A 23,539-nucleotide genomic window follows, 5' to 3' on the forward strand; every position below is an offset into this window, starting at 1 on the left:
CAAAATACTTACTGTGCAGCAAGGGCTTGCCGTTGAAGAACCACTCGACCTTCATGTTGGGATCTCCCACGGGGGCCAACTGGCATTCGAACTTGGTCACAGCCATCTCGGTGAGAGTCAGTTGCTCCTTGATCTGGGTGACAAAGCGAGGAGGCTGCTTGCGATCGGGATCGAAGAGATCGTCCTCGGTCAAATGGACCTCAGAGGTGTACTTCTTGATGGTGGCCTCCATTTGGGTAAGAGCATCGGAACGCTTCATGCCGCGAGGCACCTGGTTCTGCAGCAAGATGGTGGGGAGTTCTAAAAAATAAAGAAGAAATCAAGGAACTATAAAGAATAAAGGTAAATTCAAACTCACTCTTGCAGGAAACTGTGGCCCTGGTGCGATCTTCGCCATGATTGTTGATGGCACGGCACACATACTCTCCGGAATCTTCTCCATAGACATACAGAATATCCAAAGAAACAAAGCCCATGTCGAAGATGTTCCTGTAACGGTGACCAGAGGGCAAGGGCTTGCCATTGCGGTACCATTCCACGCGCAGGCTGGGATCTGTCTTGGGTTCCACTTGGCACTCAAATCGCACCGCCTCTGCCTCGTCGGCAGTCACCGAAGCGATCTGGGTGGTGAACTTCGGTGGTCCGAACTCCTCCTCAACCACCTTCGGGGCCTCTGGAATGCGTCCACGCTCCAGTTCCTTCAACTTCTCAGAGGTCATGCCCTCGGGCAGCTGCGATTCGTAGACAATATTGTGCTTGCCCTTGCAGGTGACCTTGGCGGTGGTGGTGGCAGTGCCCCACTTGTTGGTAGCCCGACAGGTGTACTCTCCCGAATCCCTGGCATAGATGTAGTCCACATCCAGGGCGATGAAGCCAAAGTCATTCAGCTGGTGGACCCTGGAACCGGTGGCCATGGCATGACCGTTGTAGAACCACTCAATACGCATGGTTGGATCACCCACAGGCTCCACGCGGCAGTCAAAGTGGATGGGACCGCCCTCGGGCACGTCCAGGTTGTCCTTGATGTCCTCGGTGAACTTGGGCGGGTTGGGCTGCTCATCGTCGATCACCAGCTCCTCACGCTTGTGCATGCTCTCCTCCAGCTTCTGGAGGCTCTCGGTGCCAGTGCGGAAATTGGAGGGCAACTGGGGCTCCATGACGATGCCCTGGCGACCCTTGACCTGCAGCTTGCAAGAGGTCGTGGCCTCGCCGTGCTTGTTCGTCGCCTTGCAAGTGTACAATCCCGAGTCGCGCTGATAGCAGCCGGCAATCTCGAGGATCACAAAGCCGAAATCATTGATGGTCTTGATGCGGGAACCAGCCCACAAGGCCTTGCCGTTGTGGAACCAATCCACACGCATCGACGGGTCGTTGATCGGTTGCAGGCGGCACTCGAAGTGAGCGAGGGCATTCTCACCGATAACCATGTCGAAGGGTGAGGTGATGAACTCCGGCGGCTTGCCAGTGTCATCATCCGGCACGAATTCAGTGCTGCGGGAGCCCAGGCCCTCCAGTTCGGCGATGCGATCGATGGTTCCCTCCATGCCCTTGGGCAGCTGGGATTCCATGATGATGCTGCGCTTGCCCTGGATCTTCATCGAGGCCGTGGTCACGGCCTCACCGTACTCGTTGATGGCACGGCAAGAGTACTCTCCAGAATCCTCGGGATATACAGGGGAGATCTCCAGGATGACGAAGCCAAAGTCGCAGAAGGTACGGAAGCGAGAACCGGCCTTCAAGGGACGTCCGTTCCAGTACCACTCGACCTTCAGCTTGGGATCGTCGGCCGGGGTGATCCTGGCCTCAAAGTGGGCGTTCTCACCCTCGCGCAGATTGTCGATGTTCTCCAGCGGCACAGTGAAGACCGGGGCCTTGCCCTTGGTCTCCTCGGTGGTCTCCTCGCGAGTACGCACCATGCTGTACTCCAGATTGGCGATCTTCTCCAGACCTCCCTCCATTCCGCGTGGCAGTTGCGAGTCCAGAATGAGACTGGCCTTCGAGGCGCACTTCAGGGTGGCCCTAGTTACATCCTCACCATACTTATTGTGAGCCCTGGCCTCGTAAACGCCGGAGTTCTCCTCGTAGCAGTACAGGATGTCCAGGATGACGATGCCAAAGTCGTGGAAGGTGCGGAAACGGTGACCATGCGGCAGTTTCTTGCCATTGAAGTACCACTCCACCACCAAGTCGGGATCGGTGATGGGAGTCAAGCGGGCCTCAAAGTGAGCCGACTGTCCCTCCACCAACTTGGTGACATCCACGATCTGGGTGATGAACTTGGGCGGCTCAGCGACCAGAGGAGCGGAGGTATCGGCCTGCTGTCCCTGCGGGCACTCTAGCTCCCTGATCCTCTGCAGCGAGTCCGGCTGCAAGCTGTCGTAGAAGACTCCACCACGTCCACCGCAATTGAGGGTGGTGCGGGTAAAGTCCTCGCCGTACTTGTTCCAGGCCCGGCACACGTACTCTCCACTGTCGTGATCCTGGAGATACGAGATATCCAAGACAACGTAACCGAAATCGGAGACGGTCTTGATGCGATTGGAGTGACGCATCAGCTTGCCGTTGTGATACCACTCGACCTTCAGTTCCGGATCGTTGACCGGGATCAAAGTGCACTCGAAGTGGGCGGACTGACCGTCCTTTAGGCCCTGCAGCGGTTGGATGTGCGAGGTGAATCGCGGCTTCTGGCCCCTCGGTTTGTCCACGCACTCGAGGTTACAGCTGATTTCAGCAGTTCCATGCTTGTTGGTGGCACGGCAAGTGTAGGTGCCGGTGTCCTCAATCTTGGTGCCCAGCACCTCTAGAGCCACAGTGCCAAAAGCGTAGATGGTACGCACACGATGGCTGGCCTCCAGGACCTTGCCATTGTAGAACCACTCGATGACCATGCTCTGGTCGCCAACCGGAATGAGATTGGCCTCGAAGTGAGCCAACTCACCCTCGCCAATATCCGCGATATTAACGAATTCGGTGGTGAAGCGCGGTGGGATGCCCAGATCCGTTTGCTCCGGCTTAGAACCATCCTTGCGCAGGGAGTCCTCCAGATCCTGGATCTGCTCCAGGCCCTCGGCTCCCTTCGGGTGCTGGGTGGACTCGATGATGCTCTCTTTGCTCGAACAGAAGATGGTGGTCGAGGTGAAGGCCTCGCCGGCCTTATTATACGCCTTGCAGGTGTAGATGCCCTGATCGCGGGCATAGACCTCGATCATGTCCATGGTGACGAAGCCAAATTCGCTGGTCATCTTAAAGCGAGAGCCGTGCTGCAGCATCTTGCCGTTGAAGTACCACTCGATGAACAGGTTCGGGTCCTCCTTGGGCTCCACATTGGCCTCCAGATGGATGGGCTGGGCCTCCGACAGATGGAACTCGGCCTGCAGCGGCTTCGTCCAGACTGGTGGTGGATATTGGGTCTCCGGTTTGGCGGTCTTGCTGGCATAGCGATTGGCCAGCTCCTCCTCGGTTTCCTGAACCGCCTCGAGACCAGCCTCACCCTGCGGATGCTGGGTGTCGAGGAACATGGTCTTGCCACCGGTGCACTTGAGGGTGCCCGAGGTGGTGGCCGATCCCTTGCTGTTGGTGGCCTTGCAGGTGTAGACACCGCTGTTCTCAGCATACGAGTTTGTCAGATCCAGAGCGCAGTAGCCAAAATCGTAGATGGACTTGAATTTGGCCGCAGCCTGCAGGGGCTGTCCATTGTAGAACCACTCGATGGACATGGTGGGGTCACGGGCAGGCTCCACGTTGCATTCAAAGCGCACATTGTCGCTCTCCTTGCACTCGATGTTGTTCAGATGGGTGATGAACACAGGGGTTTCGTAAGTGGGCTCCGGAGCCTCGGGACGTCCCTCCTTGGGTGCCTCCAGTTCTCCGATGCGAGGCAGCGAATCCGGATGCAGCGACTCGGCCTGCAGCCAGTGACGATCCTCGATCTTAAGCGAGGAAGTCGACACAGCCTCGCCCACCTGGTTGGTGGCCTTGCAAGTGTAAATAGCCGAGTCATCGGCACGCAGTCCATTGATGGACAGGGTAACCAGTCCAAAGTCGAAGGTGCTGCGAATGCGGGAGCCAGTGGTCAGAGAAATACCATTCTTGAACCACTCGATGCGAAGGTTGGGATCCGCTCGTGGTTCCACCTGGGCTTCCAAGAGGACATGCTGACCCTCATGCAGTTTGTCGTAGCTCTGCAGGTGAGTAGTAAACACCGGAGCTTGCTGAGGAGTGGAATCCACAAACATCTCAGGCACACGGTTCATGGCAGCCTCCTTCAGGCGAATAGCCTCCCAGGACTCAGGGATCAGAGGTTGACCATCGATATTGGACTTGGTCTTGACCTTCATGGCGGTGGAGGACACAGCCTCACCGGCGGCGTTATAAGCACGGCACATGTAGACACCAGCATCCTCGGGAACCACAGCGGTAATGTCCAAAGTGACAAAGCCAAAGTCGTGGGTGGTGCGCAGGCGAGAGCCCATTTGCAGCTCCACACCATTGATGAACCACTCGAACTTCAATGAAGGATCTCCCACGGGCACAACACGTGCCTCGAAGTGGGCATGAGTTCCCTCCCACAGTTCCGAGGGTCCAGTGAGCAGTTGCGTGAAGATGGGCTTCTCGAACAGGCGCTCGGGTTCGCTGGGACGTGGAGCCACTGGTTTCTCAAGCTGGTGGATGCGACTGATGCTGTCCGGATGCTGGGTATCCATCTGGATACTGGCCTCGGAAACCACGCGCATGGAAGCGGTGGTCACAGCCTCACCCAGAGGATTAACAGCGCGGCACATGTACACGCCCTCATCCTCCTTGCGGATGTGCGAGATATCCAAAGACACAAAACCAAAGTCGTGCTGCTTGGTGATACGCGAACTATCCTCGATGATCTTCTCGTTGCGGTACCACTCCACCTTCAGGTTCGGATCTCCCACGGGAATCAGGCGAGCCTCGAAGTGAGCCGTCTGGTGCTCATTGATCCTATCGATGTTCTGCAGGGGTTGAGTGAACACCGGACGCTGGCGAGTGCCAGGTGTCTCGGGCTCCTGGCGTTGATGAGGCGCCATCGATTCCAGCTTACGGATCTTCTCCAGACCCTCGGGATGCTGGGTGTCCGAGATGATGGTTCCACGCGGAATCACGCGCAGATTAGTGGACGACACAGCTTGACCCAAAGCGTTGACAGCACGCACGGAATATTCTCCGGCATCTTCGGCCACAGCGTGAGTGATGTCCAAGGAGACGTATCCAAAATCAAAGGTGATGTGGAAACGAGAAGCCGAGGGCAAGGGCTTGCCATTGTGATAGAACTCAATGCGCAAGTTGGGATCGTGAACTGGAGCGACCTGGGCCTCGAAGTGAGCCGTCTGTCCCTCGTAGATTTCGGTTGAGCCACGAAGTTCGGCGGTGAAGTGAGGTGGACTGATGGGAGCATCTCCCACTTCGGTGCGGGAACTCGGCACCTTGGACTCCAGCTTCTGGATCTTCTCCAGAGCATCGGGATGCTGGGTGTCCAGAATCATGCTGCGGCGGTTCAACACGCGCACATTGCAGGTGTTGACAGCCTCACCCAACTGATTGGTGGCCTTGCAGATGTAGGTGCCGGTATCCTCGCCATAGACGTACAGGATGTCCAGAGCCACGTAGCCAAAGTCATGGGTGTTGCGGTAACGATGACCCGTGGGCAGTTGCTTGCCATTGCAGAACCACTCGATCTTCAGGTTGGGATCGTTGATCGGTTCCACTCGGCACTCCAAGTGGGCGTGTTCGCCCTCCTTCAGGTGTTCCAGGTTGCTCAGCGGAGTAAGGAAGATGGGCTTCTGGCCCTTCTCCTCCACCACGGGCTTAGTGGGTGGCGCATAGTTCTCCAGCTGGCGAATCTTCTCCAGGCGCTGAGCATCCAAAGTGTCCAGGTCGAGCGTCTTGTTTGCTGTGGGATATTGTCATGGGATTAGCTAACTATAAAAGAGCTTAAACTGACTATATTACCTGTTACGTTTACAGCACAAGTCGTGACAGCTTCTCCAATGGCGTTCTTGGCCTTGCACATGTAGGTGCCGGTGTCCTCGGCATGGGCATACAGAATATCCAACGCCACGAAGCCAAAATCGTAGGTGGTCTTGAAGCGGTGACCAGTCTGAATGGGTCTTCCATTGCAGTACCACTCCACCTTCATGGTGGGATCGTTTACCGGGATCAAAGTGGCCTCCAGATGGACGGGAGTTCCCTCGTTGACCTTGGCATTGCGCAGAGGACGTCCGAACTGAGGACGCTCGGCATGGAACTGCTCCTCATCCGTCTTCCGCTGGAAGCGGGAAGTATCCTCCAGATGCTGGATCTTCGTCAGAGCCTCCTCGTGCTGCGTCTCATGGATGATACCCGAACGCGAGGTCACGTTGAGAACAATCGAGTTGACTGCCTCGCCCAGTTTGTTGGTCACTCGGCAAGTGTACTCGCCACTATCCTCGGCGTAGACAGTCAGGATGTCCAGGGCGGCGAATCCAAAGTCGTAGGTGGTACGGAAGCGATGACCGGTGCTCAGGGGCTTTCCGTTGTGGAACCACTCCACCTTGAGATTGGGATCCGGATAGGGTTCAATGCGGCACTCGTAGTGGGCACTCTGACCCTCCACCAGGTTGCTGGGTCCAATTAGCTTGGTAACAAACACCGGGGCGGTGGTCACCGTGTACTCCTCCTCCTCCCTGCGCTGGTACCTGCTGTGATCCTCCAGCTGGTGGATCTTGTGCATGGCCGCCTCGTGCTGGGTCTCCAGCTGAATGGACGTCTTCGATTGCACAATCAGCGAGGCGGAGGTCACCGCCTGACCCAGTTCGTTGACGGCGCGGCAGGTGTAGGTGCCGGAGTCCTCGGGATTCACATACTTCATGTTAAGGGCCACGTAGCCAAAGTCATGCATGGTGGTGGTGCGGTTGGAGGCTTCGATGGGTTGACCATTGCGCAGCCACTCCACCTTCAGGTTGGGATCTCCCACTGGAATCAGGCGAGCCTCAAAGTGCACCGCCTGGTTCTCGGCCACACGGACATCCCTCACCGGCATGGTGAACACAGGAGCCTGGGACACAAACTCATCCTGGACGCTGATGCGCTGACGCTTGGAGCCATCCTCCAAGTGCTGCAGACGTGGCAGAGCAGTCTCGTGCTGCGACTCCAGGTAGATGGACTTCTTGGTGTGCACGACGGCCACAGCGGAGGTGATGGCCTCACCCACGGCATTGAAAGCACGGCAGGTGTAGGTACCGGCATCCTCTGGCAGAGTGGACATAATATCCAGAGCCACAAAGCCAAAGTTGTTGGTCTCGGTGAAACGAGAACCAGACTTCAGGGGCAGATTGTTGTGGTACCACTCCACGCGCATCGAAGGATCCGAAACGGGAATCAGGCGGCACTCGAAGTGAGCCCTCTGGTTCTCCTTGATCTCGACGTTCTTCAGGGAAGTGGTGAACACTGGAGCCTGCTTGGTGCTCTCGTCGATCTCCTCGCGACGGGTATACCTCGAGCGATCCTCCAGGTAGTGGATCTGCTCCAATCCCGCTTCGTTCTGGGTGACGGTGACAATCTGCTCACCGCTGCGGCACTGCAGCTCCACCTGGGTTTCATCGGAGCCAATCAGGTTGACAGCCCTGCAGGTGTAGACACCCGAATCCTCGGCGATCAAATGGACAATGTCCAGAGCCACATAACCGAAATCGTGGATGGGACGGAAGCGGTGACCCACGGTGATGGGACGACCGTTCTTGAACCACTCCACCTTCAGGTTGGGATCGGTCACGGGCTCAATCTTGCACTCGAAGTGGGCGTGACCACCCTCGCGGGTGTTGGTCAAGCTCTTCGGGTGAGTGAGGAAACGTGGACGAATGTTGACCACCTCGTCGACGAACTCGCTGCGGCGATGACGGGTCGAGTCCTCCAAGTACTGGATCTTCTGCAACCCAGACTCATTCTGAGTCTCCAGAATCAGATCGTTCTTGGCGATGATGCGCACGGAACAGGAGGTGACTGCCTCGCCCAGTTGGTTCCGCGCCTGGCAGGTGTAGACACCCGAATCGATGGCATAGCAGCCAAGCAGATCCAAGGCCACGTAGTCGAATTCGTAGGCGGGACGGAAGCGATGACCCGTCTTCACAGGCTTTCCATTCACGAACCACTCGATGCGCATGCTAGGATCTCCCACGGGCTGCAGGCGGCACTCCAAGTGCACATTGGTGCCCTCGATGGTTTCGATGTTGTGCAGACCCCTGGTGAACTGGGGTGCCTGCATGATGGTGATATCCTCCTCCTGGCGATGGTGACCCCTTGAGCTCTCGAGCAACTGGATCTGCTCCAGTGATTGTTCGTTCTGGGTTTCAGTCACAACATCCGTGTGATCGATCACACGCACGCAGGCTGAGGTGTGGGCGGTGCCCAAGTGGTTGGTGGCCCTCACAGTGTATTCTCCGGAATCGGCGGCCGTGGCCTTGATGATGTCCAAAGCTACGAAGCCAAAATCGTAATAGGTACGGAAACGGGAACCCACGGTAACGGGGCGACCATTGTGGAACCACTCCACCCGCATGGTGGGATCACCCATGGGCTCCAAACGGCACTCCAGATGGATGTTCTTGCCATCGTGAATGGGCTTGGGATCGCTCAAGGGGGTGACAAACACCGGCTTGGACTTGGAGATCTCCTCGATGTCGTACTGAGGCTCAACGAAAGGTTTGTTCTCCAAATTCTGGGTCTTCTCGTACAGGCCGCGGTGCATGCTAGATGTGTCGATACTGGAACGAGCTGGGAAAGGGGTAATGTGATTATTTAGATAATTATTTAAAAAAAAAATAATAAAAAAATAAAAAAAAATTTTTTTTTTATATAATTGATATACTTACTCTCCACTATCATCGTTGCTTGCTGCTGAGCTTCACCTAGCTTGTTCCTGGCCACCACGAGATAGACGCCAGCATCTTCGGCGCGCACCTGGGAAATATCCAGGGCGACGTAGCCAAAGTCGTAGTAGGTCTGAATGCGATTGGCGGCGGTGATGGAGCGACCATTGTGGTACCACTCAATCACCAGACCCAAATCGCTCTGGGGTTCCACGCGGGCCTCGAAGTGAGCTCGCTGACCTTCCAGGATCTTGGTGGTACCCTTCAGAGGTCCAAGGAAACGGGGAGCCGTGGTCACGTAGGTCTCCTCCTCCTCGCGACGTCCGTAGCGCGATGAGTCCTCGAGATGTTGGATCTTCTGCAGACCACCTGGGTGCTGCGACTCCGAGAGGATTTCGTTCTTGGAGATCACGGTCAACTGGGCGACGGTGGTGTCCTGACCCATGGCATTGTAGGCACGGCAGGTGTAGGTGCCGGCATCATAGATGGTCAGCTGCTTGATGGTCAAGGCCACGTAGCCAAAGTTGTGGTAAGTGGTAGTCCTGGAACTGGCTTCCAAAGGCTGTCCATCCTTCAGCCACTCCACTCGCATGGTCGAATCCCCAATGGGTTCGAGGCGCGCCTCAAAGTGCGCATGCGCGTGCTCGCGCAGATCCAACTGGTTTTGGATCTGGGTCTTGAACTGCGGCGGGGCAATTGCCTCGGCAGCCTCCTGGACATGACGACGCTGCTGGGACTTGCGGTAGTCCTCCAGTTCCTCCACCTTCTCGATGTAACGCTGCTGCTCGGGAATACCCAGATCGGCGGTGACTTGGGACCGCGAATGCACCCGAATCGAGGACTGACTGATGGCCTCGCCAATGCGATTCACAGCACGCACCGTGTAAGTGCCGGCATCTTCGGCCCGCAGGTGCAAGATGTTCAGGGAGACGTAGCCAAAGTTGAAGATGGCGGTGATCCTGGAGCTGGCCGTGATGGGCAGACCGTCCTTGTACCACTCCACTCGCATCGAGGGATCATTGACCGGGGTCACCTGAGCCTCGAAATGCACGTTCTTGCCCTCCTCGAACTCGCCGAGATCGCGCAGTGGTCGGATGAACTGTGGCGCCTGGTTGAGCTGCTCATCGATGCTCTCCGTGCGCTGGTAGCGCGAGTAGTCCTCCAGCTGGCTGATGTACTGCAGACTGTTGGGGTTCTGCGACGACTGCTCGATGGAGGGGCGCTGCACCACGGACAGAATGGCCCTCGATTCGGCCACTCCGCTGGCGTTGCTCACGCGGCACATGTACTCGCCGGAGTCGTGACCCATGATGCTCAGCAGATCCAGAGCAATGAAGCCGAACTTGAAGACGGATGTAGCACGGGCACCTTTAAATAGAAACCCATTAGCTATCTTTCTTAATTATCTTAGTAATCTTCAACTTACTGGCTGCCAGCGGACGTCCGTTGAGGTACCACTCGACCACCATGGTGGGATCACCCACCGGTTCGATGCGGGCCTCCATGTGGACGCGGCCACCTTCGGTCTGCTGCACATTCTGCAGCGGGATGATGAACTGCGGTGGTGGATAGACGCGATCCTCCTCTCCGGGTCGCAGATGGGGCTTGGCGCGCTCCACATGGCGCAGGTAGATAATTTCAGGGCCAGGAATGGGTCTGTTATAAAGGAGATATTTATTAGTATCATAAATAGATAAAGACTACCCCATAAGAAAACACTTATTGAAGACATTTCTTTGATATTAAAATGAAGTCTAGTAATAACAAACCCTGAAAATCATTATGAAGTATTCCTAATGTGGATAACTCTATTTCAAATTTCCTCATCTCAAAAAGTAAATCCGGGAGTATTTGCTTCTTAGTTTCAAGAACATTTTTTCTCAAAAAAGCGAAATTATATTGTAAATTTAAATAATTGGATCTTGGTTTTTTTCCGTTCTAAAAGTCATTCTAACAAAATCAAGAACACTCCAACTCCATTTTAAGATATCTTAGATCAAACTCAAGAGTACTTGTACTTTAAAATATCTTCATCTTATAAAGTAAGTCCGAGAGTATTTGCTTCTTAGTTTCAAGAACATTTTTTCTCAAATAAGCAAGGATAAAAATTTGATAATTTAAATAATTTGATCTTGGTTTTTTCCATTCTAAAAATCATTCTAACAAAATCAAGACCATTTCATCTCCATTTAAAGATATATTAAATGAAACTCAAGTGTACTTTTTTCTTAATTTCAAGAACATTTTATCTCGAATAGGCGATAAAAAAATCTTTTAAATTCAAATAATTTGATCTTGGTTTTTTTAAGACCGCTTTATCTCCATTTTAAAATAACAAGAGAACTTGTTTCTTAATTTCTCTTTTAGCCAAGTTACAACTAAAAACTCACTCTGGCTCGATGACTTTCGTTGGTCTCGGGAGATTGAGACGACGCTGCTCGTAATTCGGTTGTTCCCTGGGAACCTCGACATACAGCCTGGCCCGATTGGCCGTGGAGCCGGCGATGTTCTGGGCGGTGCACTGATACCAGCCGGCATCGTTGGCGGTGACGCGCGGAATCTCCAGGCAGGTGGCCCCGCCATCGATGCCCACGAAGCGCTCGGCGGTGGACGAGATCTGGACGCCGTCCTTCTGCCAGGTGATCCTCGGCTGCGGCGTTCCAATGGCATTGGCACTCATGGTGATCGGCTCACCCTCGCGCACAGTCATGGTGCTGAATCTTTGAACAAATTGTGGTGCGACAACCTGTTCCTTCTCCAGCACACTCAACTGCGCCTCGATGGCCACCTCGCCGGCCTTGTTCCTGGCCAGGCACTGCACGGCTCCGGCATCCAGACGGGTCACATTGGTGATCATCAGCGAGTGGCTGCCCGACTCGTTGACCAGAATCTTGTGCGAGGCATCGTCGCGCACCTGGCGGCCATTGATGAGCCAGAAGACCTCCGGGTAAGGATTGCCGGTGACACGGCAATCGAACCGGGTCATGCGACCCTCGGTGACCTCGCGATCGCCGAAAGCCTTCACGAACGAAGGGGGCAAAGCCTTTCCGGCCTCCAGCTGCTCAGCCATCACATCGACGGGCTTGGGCTCGTAAGCGGTCTCCGCAGCTGGTTCCACGGCCAACACGGCGGATGAAACCACACAGCCCTGCAGATTCTCGGCCAGCAGGGTGTAGTGACCACCATCGCGGGCCGTGGCATTCTTCACGCGCAGTGTGGCCACGCCACTCGAGTAGGAGATCTCGTACTTCTGCGAGGCCACCAAGCGCTGGCCATTGTGGAACCAGGTAAGCCGGGGCTTCGGGTTGGAACCCACGCGTGCGGTGAACACGGCATCGGATCCCTCGATCAGCTTGGAGCTGCGCGGCTTCTGCGAGATCTGCGGCGCCTGGGCGGGACCCTGGTTGCGATCCAGCTCCTGGGAGAGCTGGGAGTCCTGCTCGTAGCCCGATCGCCGGGTGATGGCCTCGCGGAAGGAGACCTCGCGCAGCAACCGATACTCGAAGGTGTCCACGCGGAACTCCTCCTCGATGGAGGTGTAGGAGTAGCCGTTCGAGTAGATGTTCTTCTCCAGATTCTGGATGGGCTGGAGAGCGGGCATGGGAGCTCCCTCCGGCTGGATGTAGACGCTACAGATGGCCTCGCCATATTGATTGCGAGCCGTGCAGGTGTACTCGCCCTCATCGCCGGGGCCAATCTGATTGATCAGCAGGGACACGTCGCCGGTGGCCTCGTTGTAGCTCATCCGGAACTTCTGCGACTCGAGAAGGGGTGCGCCTTTCCGGGTCCAGGTCACGAATGGCTTCGGGTTGCCACGCAGGCGTCCCTCGAACAGGGCGTTGCCGCCCTGGGCGAAGCGAGCGTTCTTGAAGATCTGCTCGAAGACAGGGGGCGAGATGTCGCCCTGCGCGTACACGTGCGTCAGCGCAGGGGGCACGTAGGCGCCTCCGACGCTGCCACCATGATGTTGTTGCACTGTAAGATTTATAGGTGGAAAGGAATTCTTATTAAGATCATTTAGGTTTAATGGGAAGGTGCGGAAAATGATTGCGAATGTGGCATTATATTAAATTAAATTGAATCCTTAATAAATTATTAATTTTTGTGATTTTACCTTCAATTCTATCATAATCAAAACAAAAATCAGCGAGTAAAGAACCAAAACGACTCCTAATAGTCAAAGTAATAATCATTTCTAGTAACTTAAATTTTATTGTATTAAAATATAAAATTGTAAAATACTATTTTATTCGGATAAGTAAATTTTGTAAACTAATATAAGGATATCTGTAATTAATTTTCTGTTTAATGCAACTAACTGACTTTACCAAAATATTTAAGTGACAAGTTTCTACAGGCTAACTGAATTATTCTTAGCAATGCTCTGATTTGTTTGAAAGAAAATTGAAATAGAAAATTGGAAGTTCCGAAAAATTCTTACATCCTAGATGCTTAAAAATAAAAATCCGGGAACTTTGAAAACAACACATTGAAAACCGCAAAAAAATTTAAAAATTTTCTTAATTTGTTTAAAGATGCTCTCCAGAAATTAAGTCTGAGTAAGTTTACCTTAAACTATTATCTAAATCTTATTAAAATGTTGATCTCAAACTTGTTATCTTAAAGTCATTTACAATCTTCATGATCTATTCTTAAACTATAACTAAAAGTTTATTCACTTTCGATGCGTATATTTAGTTGGCACACGTACCAAACTATTTATAGTTGTAATCACCCAAAAGTAAACACCTCTAAATAAATATCTATATTCGTTTCTGCACCTGTACATATATATTATATATATATGCATTTGTTTATCAATTGAATCTCCTGAAGTGTGTCATTAACGTTAAGTGGATATAGGTTGACGACTTTCAAGACAGCTGATCGGAAAAATTGCAAGAGGTAAACAAATGTGCAGATCAGCTGGCGGCTCTCTTTCTCTTATCCTCTTTCACCTCTCTTTCTCGATTCTCTCACTAGCTTCGGGTTTTCATCTTCGGGAAATCATCTTCGGGTTTTCTGTATAAGAGAATCCCAAACCCTTATACTCAACTCTCTCTGACACCTTGCACTCTGCATATTCGAGAAACGTAAACAATTGCTGGGTATACGAACTCTTATACGGTTTATATATAGTATAGGTATATGTATGTCAGTGCAGTCGTGGGAGATGAATAGATAATCTTATAAATAGACCCACATTTCGGCTGTGTTCATCAATTAAGATTTAAATGATGAAACATAAGTTGACACATGAATATATATCGGGAAATATATATCAGAAACATTTTTTTGAGGGCGGAATTTATTTTTGATTTTTGAACATTTTAATGGTGACACATGCGCGTATATATCAGAAAGAAAATAATAAAATCTAATGTGTTTAATCCCCTTTTGATTTTCTAATTTGCCTGTTTATATCTATATCTGCTGGCTCAAGGTAAATTAATCAAGAGAAATAAAACAGATTTTCTGAATTATGACCCAAGTGCAATAAACAAATGTCGGCTATATTTCATTCTCTAGAATACATTTTGTATATTTGAATTGGTCATTTTCTGAAGATCTTTTCCTGTTTATGTTCAAATTTTATAATACAGATTTGTGTAGCAATTCCGGTGTAGTATAATTATTTGGTGTATTGTTAATTTCACGGAAGATTTGGAAGGTTGAACATGTGTAATTGTAATGGATAATATCGATGTGGACCCTATAAACAGTAAAAATCAATATCAACATTTGAAATGCTCAATTTAGAAAATAAGTTAGGTTTATTTACTCTTACAACTTTTACAAACAGGCAGCTCAATTGACCGATTTAAACCTAATTAAATGAGTTAGCTTACAATTTCTGTAAAAAACATAGATTTCATATCAAGTGAAATATTCGCGGTAGGAGTACATTCTATACTGCCTTAAAAAAATCTGAGTTTATACAGGTGCAATAGAACTATCTCGTTTTATACTCAAGGTACTCTAGTTTAATTATTCCAAATCGGTATAGTTTCTATGGCAAAATAAATTGTACGACCAACAAAATTCATAACTTCTGTTACAAGAATTTTTACAAATTACGTCCGATTAGTTATAATTATTTTGGTCAATTTTAAATGGAATAATGGGTAGAAAGTAGAGATACAATCAATAGCTCAACATCGCGCAGACATCAAGTTATAGAATACATATTATGAGCATGTAGACTCTCTTTTACCAATAAAACTACTTTATTTTATGGAGTCTGTGAGCTAGGGGAATTTAACAGTATTTCCAAATCATTTGGTTTATTGATTCACTTATCAGATTAAAGTAAAACTTTCAAAAGCACCACTATATAATTTTCGATAATGAGGTAAAGAGCTTTTATTATAAAAAGCTTTATTGAAACATTTGATTTCAAAAGATATTACTTTGTCCACTCTTCTCAAACAATATTTTAATTGTTTTAAAAGACAATATAATTTTCCAAGGATTTTTTCAAATAACCAATGAAGAATATTTAAGGAAGGAAAGGAAAATTGAGTATTACCAATTTTAAAACAGTCATCACGACAAATCACACTTTTTTTATTTCAGTGTAGGGGTCTAATTTATTTGATGATTTAATTATATGTGTGTATTTTTATTTCAAGCAAGCATTTAATGACTTCAAGGCGATTTCGGTGAAGCAACAAGCAAGATGATGGAAAGCTTTGTCCTTTTTGTCCTGGATCCTTCGGCCAATCAGCGGAAATTGCTTGGGGACAGTGGGGATTCTAAATCCACGGTGTGAATCCCACCGAGCCGCGCAACTTTCCCCTGGGATTGACCGCCCTCGAGACAGAGGGTCATCCAAGGACACAGGTGACAAGGACGTGGACGAGATGGAGGACTTTACGACTGACCTTGCCGCTGGGTGGTAAATTGGCTCCGCTGGACATGCTGCTCGGTGCGGCTAATCCTTTGCTGCTGGTGCTGCTCCTGGCTGGAGTGGGAGTACTCCTGGGTGGAGTACTGCTGCACCTGCTGCTGACTTTGCTGCTGCTGAGATTGCTGCAGACTTTGCTGCTGCTGCTGGTACGGGTTCGGATTTTGTCGTTGCATTTTGCTGCGTTATATATCACTATATATCATTTAAAATGACAACCAAATCGCTGCAGAATGAACTGCACTGTAGAATTGAACACCTCGCGATCACTCTTTCTTTGATTTGCTTCTTCACTTGATATACTTTCTATATATATTTATCTCTCTCTTTGGTCGCTTCTTTAAAATGCTGAAATTAAATAATAATCATTTTCAAGGACTTTCACTTTCGGGTTATTTATCACTGAGATGTTTGGTCAACATTTATTTTCTTTCTGTGGTTTTCTGGTTTTTATATCTTTGATTTACTTTCATGTTTGCCTGTCACACTTTTTGTTTAATGGCTCTGTTTTTTTCTTTATACGTTTAAGCGAATAGATATAAATCAGGCGAGATCGGAGATCTTAGCATGACGTTCATATCATCCTTCTTCATATTCATTTTCATATTCTTTGCCTGTGAGGCATTTCCAACTATTTTTAGCCTCGAGAATATTTCACTGCGACACACAGATACGCACTCACACACACACACTCCCTCTCACACACACAACACACGCACACACTCATAAAAACACAGTCGGTGGTATCTTCTTATTTTTCACGGGGCTATTAATAAACTTTTTTCTGGTTTCTCCTATAGGAAAACCTTGCATTGGCCCAATGATCTTTGTTAAATAATATTCTTTTCACAATTTTCCTGCTATTTTCTTGGCTTTTCCAGCGGGTAATCCTTGCCAGGATCAGCCAGGATAATGCACATTCACACACATGGCACTGGCGCACATATATATGTGATATTTTTCGATATATGCAGGTTCGAATATATATATAGATCGCTTGATATCTGTTTGCACACGATTTCACAGTCCATTCGTTCAATTGGGTGCGGACCCATGAAAAACCGAAGATCCGATACGATACGATCCGAATCCGAATCCGAAACGAAGCACCCGATCGGGTGATATTTTTAGATATTTAGCGCACTGAAAAATTCTTTCGGCATTTTTCTCAAAGTGGTTTCGTAACCAGAGAAAATTTTCATGAACACTTTTCTTTTGATTTCCACTATTCCTTCAGGATTTCCTTTGATTTTCACACTTTAACCAGATCCTTACTCGAAATTGCGATATCCTTTCGACGTTCTATATATATTTGCGTGTGTGCGGGACTCTAGGCGAACGAAATGGCTGCGAACGTATACATATATCTGTACCGTGTGGTGCGTTTAGATATAGATATATGTATGTTCTTTTAAAAAATATCTATTTTCAAACTGTTTCAAGTCATAATCCCCGAGACTGAAACCAAGACGTCGATCGTTTGTGAGGTGCGAGCGAAGAATGACAAAATCTCGCGGAGAATGCGATCAAGTAGCTGTGCCTGCCCAGCCGAATTTCCACCCGAGTCCACACGATCGCAAACGATCTCCCGCCGAGAGAGAGGTGGAGAGCTCGACGCCTGAAGATCTTGCTCCACATGAGATATTTTTGCATTTTCCTCGGGACACTTCATGTGGTTGGTGTTGTTTTTGTTGTTGGGGGAAAATACTCTGAGAGTGTTGAATGCACTACACGTCACTGTGGGGCATATAGGTTTTTGGGGGTTAAGGTATAGCAAGCTTTGAAATATCACTAAAAAGAAGGTGTTCATTTTGAGTCTCAAGAATTCGCGTTTTAAGTAAAAGATTAAATATCAACACCTAAAAAATATTTAAAAATTCATGATTTTCTGTATATAATTTAGAGCTCAAGAATTCGCGGTTTAAGTTTACGAAAAAGTATTATAAATATAAAAACGTAAATATATAAATCTTGATTAATTAATCTTTTCTATTGTATACATTTATTGTTTTCTATAATTTTTCTGTTAAAGAGTATTGATTTGTCATTTATAGCTCATAAAAAACTCCTGCAACTTTTCTGATTGACATCAGAAATCCAACTCAAATTGCTGGTAGTTTCTTGGTCTGTCCATTTGATAGTTTGATGAACATTTGCCCCAGGAGACTCGACAATTTGCCTTGGATCGCCAAAAAGAGAGAGAGATATCTCCGGGGAGTCTCTACAGTCTCCCGCTGCTTCTCTTTTACTCTCGAAATCTCGTTGGGGATTTCGAAAAGTGTTCGGGTTTTTTGAGTAAGTTGGCTAAAAATATATGGCGATTTATTTTTGACACGTATTTTTCAACATTGTGTGCACGAAAACGAAAAAGAACAGAACGAAGACATCCTACAGAAATTCTAGATACTGTAAGATCTCTAAATGCATACACACGGCACAGATCCGTATCTATTGATTCCAGTCAGAGATGACGATTCGTTCCTTATGTTGCCCTCTATTCTATTTCAAAAACCACAAGGAAATATCCATCAGAATAGAAGCTGAACAAATAAATAGGAGTCACCACCAGTTGCAATCGAATCTTGGAATTACACTTTGCACAATATAATTAAAGGCTTAGGGGGATTTAACTCGTGTTCGTGGTTTTTTCACATTTTCCACATAATTTATTTTGTTTGTCTAAAATTAAAACCACATAGATGTAGAAAGATATGTATAAAATTTGGCTCGTCTGCCCGTTTGATACATATAACTTGATTATTCATTTTGTCTCTTAATCATCAGCATAGAGATAGATGTGTGTTTTAGTTCGGCCAATTGGCGAAAAAATGTCGCAACTTTCTATTTCTTTTTTTTAGCCATTTCAGAAAATCTCAAATACAAATTGCACCTAAAACGACGAGTTGCCATTTGGCCATTTATGGCGAGGAGTTGCCCCAAGGCAGCCGCTAAATCGCTTTGTACGGCAACCTGGTTTGCAATGGTCATGCAATATTGTTTTTTATTGTGCACAAATTAATTGTTAACATGGCCAGTAGTAGTAGTAGTAGTAATAGTAACACAGCCACTCGGTGAGAGAATCATTAAATTACAAACTAGGCCGAGTTAATTCTAGGCAGCCAGGCGCAGCGACGGCAAAGTTTCGACTGTCACCGACAAGGTACAAATGTTCAAATGTATCTACGACCATTAGAGAGATAAGCCAAGAAACAGGCAACACGCAGCACGGCTGGCTTTCTTCTTCTGGCCAAGAGATCCACTAAAACAACAACAGGAGTAACAGTTAGCCGGTTCTGCAAGGCAGATTGCAGAGACAGTTTGCGCTTGCTGTTAGCGATGCGCTACGAAAATGAATAGTATGCAGTGAGAACAATTTCAGGAACTTTCAAGGTCATTTAAATATCATGAATTAAAATTAATTCAAAATGGCAATAGAAATAATAAATATATGCAAGTTTAAATATGGTATTACTTAATTAAATAATAAAAACCACTTTATTGATTTCTTTTAAGAATTATTTTGGTACTACAGGCTTATAATTCCCAACCAGTTCAAGCGTTTAATAAATATTCGCTTGGTAAAAATGGAAACTAGCATTAAGATTTTCTTGATAAATAGCTTCAAAAGTAAATATTATAGTTTTCTGAAATAAAAGTGCATTGCTTGTATTCAAAGTAGGTAAATATTTATTTCGGTTCTGATAGCGTGTATAGATCATGTCGCCTTTGATCCTTGACCTTTTTTCTCCCAGTGCACTGCTTTTTCCAAGCAACCATCCGGCTGACAGCTGTCCGTAAGATTAACAGCACTTATCTATCTGAGGCTGTATCTGTATCTTATCCGTATCTCAAATGCTTTGTGCAAAAATATTCGCCCAATTATGTCACGGCCCGAGAATGTGCCAACAAACACAACACAACACGAGTACAGGAAAACATTTCACTTGTCTTTTAATTAGTATTATTAATGGTTTAGTATAGTACACATAAGGCAACTCTGTAGGTAGGTGCTTAGTTCATTTTAGTTTTTTTGCTCAAAAATTAGTTTGGCTTCTCCCAGCTCTCGTCTCGAACTCGGGCGATGCATTCAATTTACTGCAAACAAGAAACAAGAAGAATTCGAGTTCAATTAACAACGATCGGGTTGAGGCGACAAGATCGACAGGATGGAACGAACAGATGAAGCTGGGATGAGTTGACACTTGAGTGTGTGTTTGGAAGCGGGCAAAAGAACATGCAACATGCAACAGGCAGCGAGAATGATGGATATATATAGTATCTTTGGATTATGGAGATCGACCCCAAGCCAAGCCCATCTTGGAGTTATAAATACACTGCAGTTTTTTCTTATTTTCCACCCAGATGTAATGAGTCGCGTAAGCAGATCTGCATTGCCAGCGTCTCGTTTTGGCATCTAATTTCACGACCATTCCAGCCTGTCTCAATCTCAATCCGAGTCCCAATCCCAAGTCCCAGTCTTGGGCCCCTCCATTCAGCAAAACCATAAAACCGAAACGAAACGTCGACAACTGCGATGTTGCGGCGACTGCGCCCCAAGAGCACTGCATGCCAAGCGGCAATTTAGGTATAAAATGTCCAAATGTGGTCGACTTAACCCGAAGAAAAGGGTAGCACAGCTTTGTAGTATTTAAAATTTTAAAATAAGAAAATCAGAAAAAGTAATAAAAATTATATTCAATGCTTAGAATATCTATCACCTAAAATATTTTTTAAAATTTCTAATATTAATAAATTTTAATACACTAGTGCTTTAACTATTTTAAGATATACAGAAAAATATTCTTTCTTGTTTTTCAGAACCATATTAATATTTTCAAAAATAAATAAATATTTTAAATTTTTTTAATATTTTATTGGCTTTATTATATTACTTTTTTTATAACAAAATATTTATTCAACATATTTAAAAATTCTTAAAACCGGGAAAAGAAAACTATGAACGGATATTTTGGACCTAGATGATTTTCTTAGTAGATTAAATTAATATTTAAATTAGGATTACAAATATTTAGTAAAAATATTTTAAAGCTTTTAAAAAGAAACATAATAATTTGAAATATTTATAACATTTTTTTTAGTGTTCTTAGAACAGAATCCAATCTTTTGCCCAAGCATTTTTTATAGGTCGCTTTAAAAGTATATTTATAATCCCTCATTTAAATAAACGAAAGAGCATTCCCCAATCGACTCTCCATATTGATTTTCTAATTTTTCTTCAGTCTTTTCATATCAATTGTTTATACAATTAGACACACGAGTCGCAGTCAAAGTCTCCACCTCCGCCTCCCAGCGAACCTCCCTTTCTGGTAAATGAAAGTTGCAATGTGGTGCAGAGGAGCAGCGGTGGCTGTAATCTATATTTAGTGATTTTACATGCGGTACCTCAAAGATATTCGAAATATGTGTGTATGGATTGCGTGACATGAGAGATTGAGAGATCGCGAATGCCCATTTTGTAGTTAGCAATTTTCCAGATCGCTTGAGGATTTAGCCGATGATTAATTATGGTTTTGTTTTTATGGCAACAACATTCAATGTAAAGCAATAAAATTGAGGAATTTGTTTACCTGTTTGCTCACGTAGCTGCGGCTCCTGGCTGAAGTCCGAAATGGACACGGTCTTTGTGCTCACATAGCTGATGGACTCGATGGTGGTCTCCCACTTCTGGAACGTGTTGATGGTGTCGCTCCTGAGAGCTCGACTCGACTGGGAATGATGGTGATTACTACTGCTGTGGTTCCTCAGCGGCGTCGAGGAGCGCAGCGACATGGTCGATGTGGCCGAACCCAAGGAGGAACTCGCCGGCGAACTGGTCGATGTGGAGGAGAAGGAGGCCGATTTGCGCAAAGGCGTTTTATTGACGCCATTATCCAGGGGCTGTTCCATAGCCTCCGGCGCCGCTGGTTCCTCTTCGGTTATTAGCAGGCTATCCGTTTGAGTGCCTTGATCTGCAGAAATGTACACAGGGAGAAATTATTTGAATTAGTAGGTTTAATTTCATTGTTTCACATAGCAACTCTTACCACCCATACCTTAATTATGTTCTAAACAAAATTTATACTACTGTTTTTAAAATCTCTATTAATTTATTTAAACTTAACATTTAATGTCTGTAAAACTATATTAAATATTTCGTTTTTAATGTATTGTTTAATGAATCTTTAAAATTATAGATTGTTAAAGTAAACCCAATAAAAATTAATTATTAAAAATTATAAAAAAGTATGTTAATAAAAAATTTTGGTATTCATATATTTACATTCCGAAATATTTTTTCAGATTTTGATTATTTATTTTTAAAGGTATTTTGTTAAATATAACGTTACAATTGAAGACTTTTAGTAATACTTTATTTTTTCCTGTGCACCGAGGACAGAGAGTTTTGGCGAATTAGAAACGCGGAAATGATTGGAATCTTCGGCTTTTATGGCTGCACTGCTGCGTTTTTATATTCCTGCTCAATTAGCTGAAAACAATTAAATTCTGCGCCTTTCTGGCAATTAGCGCAATTCGTGTTTATGCTAAAACTTGGCCCCGATTTCCAACGGAATAGAAAAGAAATCACTGCACACTGTATACTGTATGCTGTATATTTTCAACGCACACACCAAATTGTCTATTGTCTGCGATTTATATATTTGTTCGCTATTTTGTTTGCTAATTTACAGCGTGCGTATAAATAATCAAGTTGCCAAGAAAAGAGTGACTGACTCGGGCAGGGTCATCAACGCGTGGCAGCAGCACAGCACGGATGTTTTGGGATGGGATCCCATTCCTGAGTAGCGAAAACCGAGAACCGAAAACCATTCTCATTCCTCAGTTGAGGCTGCCTGTCATCGGGGATTATGCAACTGAATTTCGCGGGTCTTTCAAGGCGCCAGTCTTTCAGTTTGTTGCGCCCAATTAAATTAAATCTATGCATATAGACATTAGAAATATTTTCATGTTTGTTAGGCGAACTGAAGTGCTAAATGGTTCTTTGCTAGCCAAACATCTGCGCAGTTCTGGGCCAATTCCCTTAGTTTTTCCGAACTGCTGCTGGTTTATTACAGTGTGGGTGTGAGGAAAACAATTTTACGAGCCTCCTCCCCAAACTACTTTATAGTATCGGATTCGCATGCCTTTGGCTCTTATCCAGTTTATAAACCTATATATGTTCGGTTAAATATCTATAGATTGTCGCGACTGAAACCAAAGCGGAAATAGTCTTATTAAAATTTATATGCGGCAAGTGCAGAATTATTTGCCAGAAAATATTAATTATATAAAGCAAATATCTATATTTCGGCAGTACGACGTAGTTAGCTTTAGGGATTCACTCAGTAAATAGCTCATAAAGTCTCCTCTGATACTAAAGATCCTAAATTATTTGGAATATAATAGAAGTGCGACCACGCCTTTGCCATGTTGACCACACATCCAATCTAATATCATAATAAACCACTCAACTGGATCCCATCTAATGGATCACCAAATTGTTTCCTCATCCACAGAATCGAGAAGAAAACAAAGAGAAAATCTTAGAAAATATGAACGAATATTCAAAGTGGTGTGTGGTTTGTGACTTGTTGCGCTGAGTTCATTCGCTATTTTAAGAAAATTACCCAATTAATTTAGAAAAACACTGGTAGCAGGGAAAAAACCAAAATGTTTGTATAGCTGACGGAAAAGAAGACTCATTGCTAAAAAATGTGTAGATGGGACACTTTGGTGGTCAGAATGTAGCACATATTTTGGCACT

General features: G+C 46.6%; 1 protein-coding gene across 2 annotated transcripts in view; it reads right to left on the reverse strand.

The window, feature by feature from the left end:
- Nucleotides 1-17,276, reverse strand: part of LOC108056855 (titin) — an 85,040-nt gene extending 67,764 nt beyond the window's left edge. Inside the window, exons 1-8 of one of the 2 annotated variants that reach the window (XM_070215934.1) lie at nucleotides 17,053-17,276; nucleotides 15,755-16,125; nucleotides 11,261-12,845; nucleotides 10,297-10,526; nucleotides 8,874-10,238; nucleotides 5,977-8,775; nucleotides 359-5,917; nucleotides 13-300 (exon numbers count right to left, since the gene is read on the reverse strand). In XM_070215934.1, the coding sequence (XP_070072035.1) occupies nucleotides 13-300; nucleotides 359-5,917; nucleotides 5,977-8,775; nucleotides 8,874-10,238; nucleotides 10,297-10,526; nucleotides 11,261-12,845; nucleotides 15,755-15,953 (12,025 nt within the window). In that variant the 5' untranslated portion in view covers nucleotides 15,954-16,125; nucleotides 17,053-17,276. Of the gene's footprint in view, nucleotides 1-12; nucleotides 301-358; nucleotides 5,918-5,976; nucleotides 8,776-8,873; nucleotides 10,239-10,296; nucleotides 10,527-11,260; nucleotides 12,846-12,984; nucleotides 13,136-15,754; nucleotides 16,126-17,052 lie in introns of those variants that run through there. The other variant, XM_070215933.1, reaches the window with a different exon arrangement.
- Between the last annotated feature and the right edge of the window lie 6,263 nt (nucleotides 17,277-23,539).

Source organism: Drosophila takahashii, chromosome 3L (genome assembly GCF_030179915.1).
Source record: "Drosophila takahashii strain IR98-3 E-12201 chromosome 3L, DtakHiC1v2, whole genome shotgun sequence".
Lineage (NCBI taxonomy): Eukaryota > Metazoa > Arthropoda > Insecta > Diptera > Drosophilidae > Drosophila > Drosophila takahashii.